General features: G+C 42.4%; 1 protein-coding gene across 2 annotated transcripts in view; it reads left to right on the top strand.

Annotated features, from left to right (window-relative positions):
* Positions 1 to 13,285, top strand: part of LOC119403189 (piezo-type mechanosensitive ion channel component) — a 144,442-nt gene that overhangs the window by 127,090 nt on the left and 4,067 nt on the right. For both annotated transcript variants that reach the window (XM_037670152.2, XM_037670137.2), the window contains 4 exons: positions 184 to 231; positions 355 to 686; positions 6,267 to 6,672; positions 12,242 to 12,846. In XM_037670152.2, coding sequence (XP_037526080.1) covers positions 184 to 231; positions 355 to 686; positions 6,267 to 6,672; positions 12,242 to 12,846 — 1,391 coding nt within the window. The remainder of the gene's footprint in view (positions 1 to 183; positions 232 to 354; positions 687 to 6,266; positions 6,673 to 12,241; positions 12,847 to 13,285) is intronic.

The raw sequence follows: 13,285 nt of genomic DNA, 5'->3' as shown, positions 1-13,285 counted from the left end.
TGATCATCAGTGAGCCGTCAAAATTTAGGGCACATGATTTGAAGCTTTTCAGATTAAGTGGCCTTATTTATTGGGTTATTTTCTGTGGTTTCAAGCAGAGTTTCACTTTTTCTGCTCATTTATGTGGTAGGCTATTGTCGAAAATATGAAAGGGTTGCTGTAATGACGGTATTATTATTGCAGACTGGAGGGTCCGAAGATGGTGTTGCATCATATTTTCAGAAAAATGAGGTAAGTCATGAGATCTTGCTATTTAAGAAACCCTTAACCATATTGCAGTGTAGCTAGCCTAGGCACTAAATATAAACTATGTTTTCTCGACTTTATTAAAATCAACACTTGTACTCTTTACAGGTGCCTGTGCCTTTCCTGATCATGCTACTGGCACAGTTTGCTCTTATTGTGATCGACCGTGCGCTCTATTTGCGCAAGTACATCCTGGGCAAGCTGATATTCCAGGTGTTCATAGTATTTGTTATCCATATCTGGATGTTCTTTGTACTGCCAGGCATTTCTCAACGATCCTTTGTGGAAGAGAAGAACTTGCCACCAAAACTGTGGTATTTCATCAAGTGCATTTATCTGATCCTCTCTGCATATCAAATACGGTCTGGCTATCCCACTCGGATCCTAGGAAACTTCTTCTGCAAGAAGTACAACTACATTAATTACTTCCTTTTTAAAGGGTAAGTGTCACTCATTGTAACCTTCTCAGTACCAAATAGTTTTGTGCGCAATGTAGAAAATATCTGCAATGCTTTGTTCATGCATATTGCGTGTTCCGTGCTCAGCGTTTTAAATGTATTAATCAGCCCACACGGCGGCCAGTGCTTTTTTTTAGCCACCAATCAGCACTGATTAAGTCGAGTTGCCTCATAATGGTACGCAGTGAAAGCGAGAGCCTTGGTCCCACATTGTGACTGCATTTGACCCCCAGGCATTCAGCCAGTATTCGCTGGTAGCGCAAAAAATCGCTGGTCACTATGCGGGCTGACTATCGCATTAGAATTGCTGAGCACTGTACACCTCCAGTATGATAGAGTGGTGAGAATTTTCACACTCGGCGGCTTTGCTCAGCCAGTTTATAAATTGCATGAGAGCACTAAGGTTCTTATAGTGGACAGCTGGGCTGGTTGGAATTGCGACATTTCATGCATTTCCATTGTTTGAAGGAAAATAAATTAGTGAGAAAAGACAAAAAACCAGGTTCACTGTTCTTCAATGCATAAAAAGCACTGAGGTTCAGTGCACAATCATTTGTCATTATGTTCCTGAGCACACACAGCTATTTAGATGTGATTCTCTGCCACCTCAAAAGAAAATGGGCCAGAAAAGTAGTGCTTTTGGATCACTTGCATATAAATGTAAAACTGCTTTGGTGTGCTAAGACTCACGTATTTCATATGCAATTCATTACGGCTCACCTTCAGTTTTTTTTTCCCCCACTGTTTAAACAATCCTCTGAAGGTACTCATTTGTACTTGCTTCAAATTACAGTATCCTGCAAAGGACTACCATAATTTCAATGTCAATGAAAAGTGCTGAAGAAGAGCAACCTTCACGTTATTTCCAATGCATAAGCTTATCCCTTCAAGTTAGGTGAAAAGTAGTTTCTTCTTATGCAAGGAGCAATGAACTCAACTCTGCCACATTAGCCTGTAGCTGTGCATCAGTGCACTTTGTAGTTGCTGCTTATATACCCCTTAGCATTCTCAAGCTTTATGTTATACCTGAGCTAAATGATCCTATCCAACCAACATTTGTGGGTTGTTTTGTTTTGTGAGACAAATGTAACAGATTTCAAAAAGAAGTCTTTAGGCCACAGAAAGCTGAAATTCTGATCCACGTCAAGGTCACTCTGTTTTCATGAAAATAAATTTTTAAAAGTGAAATGAAATGATAATAACACAAGTTTGCAGAATACGAGTGTCTACAGGTATACAGGAATGAAACATACTCATAGACATTAAAAATAATAAAGAATGTTTCTTGCATGTAGGAGCTTGTAATTAATTTGGATGGGAATTATGGCAGAACTGGCCACAAAATATAATATTAGTTTCGGAATTCAGCATCTGTGACTAAATAATGCTTTTGTCAAGCACACAGGTAAAAGCAGAAAAGAAAGCATTTTCTTTTTGTTTTGTTCTTTCTCTGTGTTTTCTTCCACTCTGCCTGTACATGTTGGTACATTGCATGCCAATGTATTTGTTATGCACACCTAATTGTGGGGAAAAATTCCGATCATGAGAAGGGGACAGAGAAGAGATACAGTGAAGCACCAAAATATATTGAAGAATATATTGTGCATATATGTACAGTAAACCTAAGCACCAGCGTGCCCAAGAAGTTTTTTTTGGAACAGCATATGTGTTACCCACATCAAAAAAATGATATTCAACGTTCCACAAAGGATTTCAATTAAAGCAGCAAAGTTTATTTAAATGTCAGGTCTTGTTTTCTATCAAAATGAAAAACTGCTTGAAAATGCTTACTGTTAAATTCCTCACTGATTAGGATATTCTGAAAGAACTGGACTTGCGGTGTCATTGTCTGAAAATGTCACGTTCAGATGAACTTGCAGAGTGCAAGAAAGAATAGCTACATACATTGAAACAGTAATATTTACCTAATGTTCTGGCTAGTGATCCATCTAACGGCGGTAGTTTTGTTAGGCTGATTTTAGTTAATTTTAATGGCAGCAAGAGTGAATACGAGCAGAGTTTTTTTTTTTTTTTTAAGTTAGCTGGAGAAAAATCTCTTTTCTTACATCCCAGGCCCTTCTCCGTGAACTGTGCTTTGAAACTCTGCCAAATTATTACACAAATAGTTTTCACAGTGCAAATGAAATATTTTTTTCTAAATGAAACTGACGTTTTCTCCTAACCGGTATAAATGTAATGTCGTTTGATGGTTCATACATGCAGTATAACAGAAAAATAAAAACGTAGCACAAAATTCTGTTATTGGCTCACATTCTTGCCCTTTCTTTTAAATTAAGTGGCAAACCCACGAGGCTGAAATTTTTTACACACACTTAGTATGCGAATGTTTTAATTTAGGCCCAAGTTTAGCATTATAGCACTTTTGTGTACAATATAAATGCGCTTTGTACCACATTTGCAACCAAATGGAAGTTACAATAACATTGTAGAAAAAAAAAGAAACCACTTTATTTTTCAAAATGCCACCAATGAAACTAAGGCCAAATCATGAAGTATTTTGCTTTATCCTTTAAGTGTTATTTGGTTTAGCAGAACAAATATTTTACGTATAACCTGTGTGTGAGTAGCGTGCAGTGTGGTTTCCTTAGTTTTGCAAAATTAATGGCTCGTAAGTAAAATCAATATTGTGCCATTTCATGGGCTAAATATCAGTAAATGTTAACTTATTATTTTAGGAGCAGTAATATCAGTGTTGCCAATTCCTTGTCACTACCTATGTCACAGTGCACCAGGACTGTTGTACTTTTAGTGTGAAAACAAAGGAAGTCTTTTCACTCTATATTTGGTTTTTGGTTCACAGATAGCAAAATTGAAAGCAGTAGCTATGATTCACATTAGGCTATTTATTTGGCTAAAAAATGCCCCACTTACAAATTGTTTTAGGCCTTTTAGAGCCACGTCACGTTTACACTTTGCAATGAATGTCTCCATTGATGATTCGCCACCATTTTCATGGTGCTCTTTGGCCATATTTGGCCCTTTCACTATTAAACCTCTTAAATAATCTCAAAATGCCCCCTACCTGTAGAGTATCAGAACTATCATCCTTGAATAGGCAAGTTATTGCAGGAAGTGATGGGCTGCTTTTCTATAGTCCAGTGTTTTTATCTGTGCATTTATCATTCTTCCCAGTTTCACATGAACTTGCAAAGCCCTTAAACTTGCCTTGATATTTTTCTTGATAATCTTCTAAATCCCATTACGTTTGCACTGTCACGCGCTTGACTCATGCATAGAATGGTATTTTAGAGTTTTCTTGACTTTGTGGATTTTTTTTTTTTTGAATGAGCGTATGCATATGTATTATGTATTGAACTGTATGCCCCCCTCACCCTATGCCCCTTCTGGGGCCTGTGAGGAATTTGCTAAATAAATAAATAAATACGCAGAAATTATTAAAAGGAGAGAGAAAGAAAACCAGCTTACAAATAAGTTTATTTTTGGCAAGCAGCCCTTCAGCTATAAATCTAAAGAAGGAGCACTGTAGTAAAGGACTTTAGATTGATTTGAATCACTTGGTACTCTAAGTACACCTTCTTGCAGCTAGTTTTTATAAAAATGTAGCCGCTGCATCCAGGACCCAATCTGAGCTCCCATTGTCATAGGAGAAAAAAAAATTGCAATACTGTAGATCGCGAAAAGTTAAGGACATTCCTTGTTTGGCACATATCTTCTTTTGAAAAATCTCCCCAGTGAGCGCATTTGCATAACTAATCTGAATTCACATCATGAAATGCTTTCAAAGTAAGGTTTATGTGGTAGTCGGAGACACACTAAGATAGCAGACTGGCTTGTAGCATAGTATGGAAACAAATGAGGACAAAGACGAAGCAACAGACGGACACAAGTTGTAACTTTCAACAACAAAATTTTATTTCCAGGATCGGTCTTATATACACACACAAAATCACATGAGAGTGATAACATAGCTTTTGGTATTGTAATTCATAGCACATAGAAAGGGATTTTAAATATAATCCGACAACCCTGAAGATAATACCTTATACACTGCAAACGAAAACACGTTTTAGGGCATGTGTAAATATTCAATTTCTTTAGCAGACGACAGTGACGGCTTGCTTATAGAATGGTCGCCGGCAGAGAAGATGTAATTGGTTTCTATTATTAATCTTACAGATTCCACTTTACTTCTTGCAATAATGACAGTGTTTTGTAGTAGTGGGTGGCACGCATGCATTTTGCAGTGAAATGCTAAAAAACTGTCACTTGACAGACTTTTCACTTTGTTTCTGTGTTCTCTCAGGCAATTATTTATGCACCTTCCCATCTGACCTATGTAAAGATTTCTGCACAAGAGGGGAATGCAATAAACAATGCCAACAGCACATGAAATATAAATAGGGCACTCACTAAAAAATGAAAGCATGGGTTTCAGCGTGCTAATGTCAGCTATACATTTCACCAGCTTGCTAAGAACAGTGGCTAAGATTGAAGTGTAGTTTTTATTTTCCAGCAAATTTCCCTTGACTGATTGAGAACTTTTGAATATCCTCCATGGTGACTTGGTGGCTAAGGTGCTGCACTGCTGAGCATGAGGACACATGCTTGATTCCTGGCCACAGAGGCCGCATATTTTGGTGGGGGAAAAATGCAAAAACGCCCATGCACTTCGACATAGGTGCTCCTAAAGAACCCCAGGGGGTCGAAATGATCGTAGGTCTCCGACTGGTTTTTGTGGTTTTGGAACGTAAAACACCATAATTTAACTGAGACCTTTAGCATAAAAGTGCAGCCTTGTCAAGGAATGTCGCTGTATGTGCTGATGCCATCATGAGCATGGAAGCAATTCACATCTATTGCAGAGCCAAACTTGGCTTTGACTAAAATGAGGACATTGACTGCACTGTGCAGCTCCTCTTCGCTGATAGAGGTTAAGAGTATGTCATCAAGCATCTTCACTGCTTCAAAAAGCGAGTTGGAGGAAATTTCGAGATTCTGTTGCTGCTGCTATAGCTCTGCAAAAGAACAGAGTGGCGGTCCTCACATTTGGTACCATACAAAAGGCAGTCAGCCCTGTTTTCCTGCACATAAACCTTGCTACCCAGTGCAAAGCAGTCATGCTGCCATCACAGATTAGGCATTGCCTGTGACTCTACCAGTCCACAACAGCATATCACACAACCCAAGTGGCCAAAATGTTATGTTTAACAAGCAAGATTTACCTCGCTGGTCATGCCACAATCAGCCATAACACACAAAGAATGCACCTCATACAGCCCGTATGACTGCAGCACCGCTGCCTACATCCAGGGACCTTTCCACGTTTTCATCTTCAGCACAATGAATGATGTGCTCCAGTGGCTGAATACACTGCCCCTATTCTGGGGTACCGTAATGGAGCCATCACGGTTTTGTTTTTTTATTTAGGCTGCTCTATATATTACTTTCTTTTTCTTGATGCAGGATATATATCAGTGTCTTTTTTAATGTGATGTATTACTCTTGCATTGCTGTCTAAAAAGAGGTGGCCAATGTTGTTGTGACCACCCATTAAAACATTGCTGTCTTTGTTCCCTGCAGCTACATGCTGATCCCTTTCTTATATGAGCTGCGTTCACTCATGGACTGGATTTGGACAGACACAAGCATGAATCTGACCAACTGGCTTAAGATGGAAGACATATTTGCCAATGTTTTCCTGCTCAAGTGTCAGCGACGAGCCGAGGAAGAGTACCCAACTCCTCGGGGCTCACGACGTTCGTCACTCACCAAGTATGGCTTGGGTGGAGTCATGCTATTTGCCATCATTTTGGTCATCTGGTTCCCACTGCTGCTCTTCTCGTTGGGTAACACTGTTGGCCAGACCCTTCTTCCACATGATTGTACTGTGGAGCTGAGCCTTGGTGGCTATGAGCCCATCTTCAAGATCAGTGCACAGCAGGGAAACCTACGACAGCTGCCCTATGATAGCTGGGTCCGTCTGCAGGTCAGTGCCATGCTTATCATTTGCTTGTCATCAGTCAACATTTCTCATGCTCAGCTACCTAAGCAGTATTTTATACCTACTCAAGCCATTGAAGAAAATAGCCTGCCCCTTTGAAATTTCACATGCATGCCTGCTTTATAAGCACCGCTGTTAATGCAAGAGGACTCAGAATTAGAGGTGTGCACGGGCTCCGGGTAGCCCGAAAGCCCGAGCCCGACCCGGCCCGCGGGCCGGGCTTGGGCGGGCCGACATATTTTCACCTCGGGCCCGGCGCAAAGACCGACTCAAGCCCGAAATATAGAGAATGAGCGGGAATTGTTTTTCAGCACCCATACAGCGCCTTTTCCGCGACCGCCCTTTACCGCTTTTCCTTTCCCATACCTGCCAAGTCTCCCGGATTTTGAACGTTTCTCCCGGTTGTACGGATCATAGGAAAATCTCCCGGAAATCCAGTTTTGCCGCGCGTTCGGTGCTTTGTCTGGCCACATGAGCAAAGTTGTCTGGCCACGTAGTAGAAAGGATTATTCTTCTTTTTTTTTTTAACGATGGTAGAAACGTTGAACTCAGTTTCATTGCGCATGAAGTAGCTGTGCACTTTGTGCCGCAGTGCTGCCAACGCAAACGTGTCATAGCGCTGCAGCCGCGTCTTGCCTGTGATGCGTACATAAGTACATAAAAAAGGTGCGCTCTGTTTTCGCTAGGAGAGAGCACTCGCAAGAATTATGGCGCCAACGCAAGGTCGTGATGCAGGTCGCTGTTTAATGTCGTGACGCGAGGTGGGACGTGTCGCGTACAGATGCGCTACACGCAATTTAAAAAATCTATCCCACAAGTTATCTCGCCTTCAAAATTTTGTGTCGCTACTGCTTTAAGTGGAGAGCCCAGCACTTAATAAAAGGGTAGCCGTTACCGATGTCTGTCAAGATCGCGACCGTCCCCGTCTCAAGGGCGCTCCTTATGGTGCCTTGCCCGACGAAATAACTGGTAAGCAAGCGACGACAGGCCTCGCACGCGGAGTGATGTTATCGCATGTGCCCTTCGCGCGACGGTGACGGCCGGGTCGTTTCATCTCTGCTTCAACCGCATTCGTCCCTAGCGCTAGCGCGCTTTTACTCGCACGTGAAACAGACGATGCGTAAGCGATGTTATCGGTTTCAGCGTACGCTAAGTTAGTTTTTGCGGCCCTCTATGTGCAGTTGCGCCAAAAGCCAAAGCAAAGCTTTGCGTACGCTATTCTAAAACTGCCTAATGTCCATATAATTGCTATCGCAGTACCCCCCCCACCGTTGAGTAAATCTCCCGGATTCCGTTTCTCCAAACTTGGCAGGTATGCTTTCCATTCGCTACTTTAAACAAAAGGGGAGCAGGTAAAGCACTGCCTCTGTTGCACTCCGACAAACAGAGAAGTAACACCACCTGAGCTAGTGACGGTGCCATGCGACTGTTCACGTTAGGTTTAAGGCCAAATCTCATATGAGTGAAAATGCACGCGACAGCGACGAGCGATCCGACGTAGATCGCCTTCGTGCAAGCTGACGCTTGCATGGGCATACCCCATACACGTGACGGCTTTGGCGAGCGAACTCCATTGTTGCTGGCATGAGGCCGTCTACTTGTAATTTGTAATCTGGGTAATAGAGGCTGTTCATCGTGTGTCGTTTGATCATATTTGATATGCTCAATAAAATGCCAAATTACTGGAAAACGATGTTTTGTTTTCGCAGCGAACCTTCAAAAGCCGGGCCGGGTCGGGCCGGGCCGGGCCTGGGATTGTGTTTTCGTACGTCGGGCCGGGCCGGGCGGGCTCGCAGCCCTTTGCCGTCGGGCTCGGGCGGGCCTTCGACAAAGTCAGCGGGCCCGGGCTGGGCTCGGGCTCGGAAATACGGCCCGTGCACAGCTCTACTCAGAATTACATTAAAATTAAATATGTGAACAAGCATTACCCTAAGCTTGTATAGACTAGCTCTTTAATCCACTACTTACCCCTGTATTGAGAAATGCTACTTAACTTGAAGCCATTACTTGATTTGGTCAAGTCTGCCTCAAGACAGCTTGTGACTTCAAGCTGACCAATACAGCCATTGCCTTTCATAGACGCTCTGAGTGCCTTTCTTTGTCAAGTCTATGCTTGCTCACAGTGTGATGCATGTGGGTGTGAGATAATAATACTTACTCTAATGCAACACCTTCCTTTCTTCAGAAAAAAAAGTAAGCTAACAATGAACCCTTGAAAATGCTGTGTTTTTGGCCATTCAGAATATGGAAAGCGAAGGAGTAACATCAAATGTGGTGTAATCCAGCAACCTCAAATAGATGCTACCTTCTAGCCAGTCCATAGGTATGCAGCCAAAAAAGACGAAAGCCTTGGATACAGACACGTGTGCAGCACTGCCTATATCTCAACTGTTGCTTGCGACACGTTCACCAAGTCACCAGCAACAATTTTCTGGCATAGCAAAACAGCAGGCTGACCAGCAATTGCAGCATAGCTGTCAGCGGCAGTCCTCCATTGCCACTGCTCGATTCAAATGGTAAAAAAGCCAGTAGCACCGTGACCATTTCTTTCGAGGAGGAGGAGGAGCACAAAACCTTTATTTGAAACCAAGGGCTCATGGTTTCTGCGTTCGAGAATTGATATCCTGCAGACGTTGTCATTCACTTCCATTGGGTCTCCTCTGTCGCACAACCGTAGCCTCGGCACACACGACAATATGTGCACGTCTCCGATTGGGGCATCACAGGCTCAGCGAACAAACTGAAACACTGATTCTTAGTCTTTTAATGAGGCTGCATCTCCAGTGGCAGGCTGCGTATCTCTAGAACACTACCATACTACATCTTCTAAGACCGATTCAAGACTACTCGCGTCCAGACTTGCTTATGAAGCCAACTTGGAGCGAACTCGCCACAAGGGCACATTTTCAGTTGAGGATTTCTGAAACTCATTTGCACTGTCTTGAGGCAGTCGCAAATAAAGTTCAAGTTAAGGTATGTTTCTAAATTTGAGCGTTAGACACAGTTTGCATTTGCCTTTAAAAGCAATATTGGTGGCACCAGTTTGACAATACATATCACTGGATTAAGGAAAATGAAGGGCGCTTTACCTGCAGTGTCACTGTATCCTTTATGCAGCACTGTAAAAGAAGAGGTAATGCATCAGCTTCCTACCCTGACATTTGACAATTGGAATTTGATGTAGGTTAAAGCTCAAGCACATTGATTTCTCTGTTCAAGTAAATCTAACATGGGCAGTACAGTAATGGCAACATTATGCCACTGCTAAACTAAGGTGTATGGATTTTTTGTATTGAAAAAAGTCTGTGGCAGGCTTAAGAACCTTGTGTTAAGCCTTTGAGTATTTTACAAAGATTGCTGAATGCAACAACAAAAAAAAAAGCTCCAACTGTGTCGTATATGCAGATATCAAAAGCACTCTTAGTAGACTACTTGAAGCAGACAATTTTACAGCTCAACTGCTATCATATATTTTGTGCCCAGGGCTGCAGCTCGGCACTTGTCTGCCATTGTGCAACTTTCTTACACAATATGTACCTTTAGTGGACGTCGATGCCTTTTGAATATAATGTCCAGCAGTACTTGTTGTGATTTGTGATTGTGGTTAAGTCAGTGCAGGCAGCCCTTAACCTGAAGCCAGCCTGTGAAGTAAATACCATTTCTTGAAATGCTGTTGTGTGCCTTTGAATATTCAAATGTGCAGTCACTCAGTGATATGAAAAGTGAAAACAAAATCTGAACAAAGTGACAGCCTTCAAAAGGCAGAACTGAATTGTTACGTACATAATTATAAGCAACAGGTTGCAACAAATATGCTAGATTTTGGTGCTAATTAAATCTATCGGCTGAACCACTGATGCCAGCATTATTAACGGTCTATGAAGACCTGCAAGAAATCCAGCTACATTGTGGGCAAACCACATCGGCCTTTCGTTGGCGAATAATGGTAGTATGTACAGTTTTTTTATTTCTGCTAAACATGTGATCCAGCGAAGCATCAGAGGATCTAAGGTAACTAAAAAGAAACTTGGACGCGAAAGCCTGGCACATCAGATTCCTGAAAGTTGTCAGTAAAGTGCACTCCCCTTCTAATGACTTTCCACAAACTTGCATTGAGAGAATGAAGAATATTGGCAACCCTTGTTACAGGGCTTTTATAGCGAGTTGTCAGTTCTTTTGCAGCATCGCCTTCTTCTTCACTCTTTCTTCTATGTAACCACGTCTGCATTAAAACCATGCCAGCTCATATTTACTGATTTGCTATTCCTCCCTAGATGAGTGTTTAAAAAGCTACAGTGCAAAGACGACTGTTTGATTATGGGAGAGCTACAGTATTATAACTGGCTTAAGCTTTTGAAGAATATTCAAACTGTTCTTTTTGCAAAGTTTAGCAAGAAAGTTAATTGTCCTTGTGGTTTTTAATTACGTCGGCATGTTTTCTCCTGTGTATTTGAAAACTCATTGTGCTGTCTTTAACTTTCAACCAGGTGCTTGCAGCATGCATACTATCAAATACAAGACATGCATGTCATACTGTGAACTCCAGGCCACGTAAATTCTGTGAAATGACCGAGCTAAGACTGGCTTCTGCCAGCTCATACAAACCTGCACCAGTTTCTGTGGATATACTTGATCATTTATTCCAGCATGAGCACTGTGCCATAATCACAAGATATGTGCTCTGCTCATTGCCAGGTGTGTTTCTGACAAAAGGCATGTTGGCTGATCTGTATATCTGCAAGTATGTTGTGTGAGACGTGCAAAGGTTTTGTTGAAACTAAAGTATTAGTGTAATTTCTAACGTCAAATTGAGTAAAGCATGGCCTGCAATAAAAGGTAAAGCTGCAATTTAGATCAAATGCAGTATAAATAGCAATAACAATTGACTAGTCAACTTCATGGTTTTATCAGTAAGACTTCAGTAAGATTCATGGTTTTATCAACCATATGTATTGTAGTAGACCTTTGCTTTGAAATAAATTAACAAGCATCGTGTCTCACACATAGGCAAACATTGAACAAGTCTCACTCGGACCGCAGGCAACAGTGAACAAATGCACCACAGTTGCTCTCACTTCAACACACCTCTGAAACATTGAGTAACATGACGTCCAGCACTAGACGTATGGGAAGACAGTGCACACAAAGCCACTAGCTACCTCGGCTTGCCCAGGTTTTGCACGTACTGCAAATTACATGCAAAATAGGGGTGCGGTGCCTATGCACTCAGCCGCATGGAGAGATAGTGCCGCCGCCACAACTGAGCTAGCTCTAGAGGAGGAAATGCACTCTTATCTCCCCTCTGCTTTTATTGGGCACGCCATAGGACTGTGTGCATCAAACCGCCATGCTTCTCGGCTCACCCTCGCATACCTTTTTCTCTTGTACCTACCATGTACCGCGCATGGGCACCATTTCCTAGATAAGTACACCTGCAAAAGCTGTTCTGAAAAATTGGCATGTGCTTTGATATGATTTTGTTGATATCAGCAGATCGAAATCATCTTCAAAGCTATCATTCTGATGGATCTGGTGGGTGTGTTTTTCAATCCAGGCAGAATACAAGTCCAGTGCAGCGGCCCAGGCATTCTTGGCCAATTATGATGCAGCTGATGTTGCTGTGGTGACCTTGAATGGCAACTCAACTGCCATCTGGACAGTGAGCCCCCCGAGCCAGGAGGCCCTTATCGCAGAGTTGAACCGCTCAGCTGTGCCCCTTCGCCTCAGCTGGGCCTTCTCTCGATCAGTGGATAACACTAATGCAGAGAAAGTCGTCGGCAATGAGCGAACAGTGCAAATTTCCGACAAGGCAGTACGACAGAGTTTGGCAGAGATGCTTCATGGAACGCCCAACAATGTTACGGTGCCTCCCATCTTACCCCGCTTCCTCCTGGTACCACGCAAGGGCAAATCGGATGTGATTCGAGCTCTAGACACACCTGGCATGGGACCATACCGTAACTTGACTCTTCGACTGCGAACAGGAGCCTTCAACAACTTGAGTGCTCGCAGTGAATGGTGGGAAGTACAAGAGCACTGTACAGATTCATATCCATATCCATTCCTGCGTGATGATCAAGGCTCATGCACTGACTTAAGCCTAGTTGTCTTCAATGACAAAGTCTTCCCTCAAGCCCTCTCACAGCTGACTGGATATGGGTAAGCCTTTACTGCTGAAGTGTGTTATAAATTCTTAGCTGCTATTTCTGGCATTTACATGGCTACAGAGAAGTTATTTTCAAAACCTTTCTACCTTCCTAAACAGTTTATTTTACATTCCACCTTTTAAGTAACAGAAGGCTCCAGAAAACTTGCAAAAACCTGAATTGTGGTTTCATATTTGGGCCTTTTATAGCTGCCTTGCAGTAATGACGTAATTGCTGGTAAGCATCCTCATTGTGTATGGCACATTGGCTACAAAGAGGGACAGCCCTCCTGAAGTAGCATCAGAAGTGCATCCTTGCCTGTGGCTAGTATTTCCACCTCTAATGCATTCTACGGGTGTTTTGATAGCATGGCTGAGTTTAACAGCTATGCCAGTGATGGGCTCTTTCTTTCTGGTAATGTCAGTGATAGTGAACATGACCAGTATCATTTA

This window comes from Rhipicephalus sanguineus, chromosome 1 (assembly GCF_013339695.2).
Source record: "Rhipicephalus sanguineus isolate Rsan-2018 chromosome 1, BIME_Rsan_1.4, whole genome shotgun sequence".
NCBI classification, from domain to species: domain Eukaryota; kingdom Metazoa; phylum Arthropoda; class Arachnida; order Ixodida; family Ixodidae; genus Rhipicephalus; species Rhipicephalus sanguineus.
Note: the sequence above shows the minus strand (reverse complement) of the source record. Positions and strands in the feature narration are given on the sequence as shown.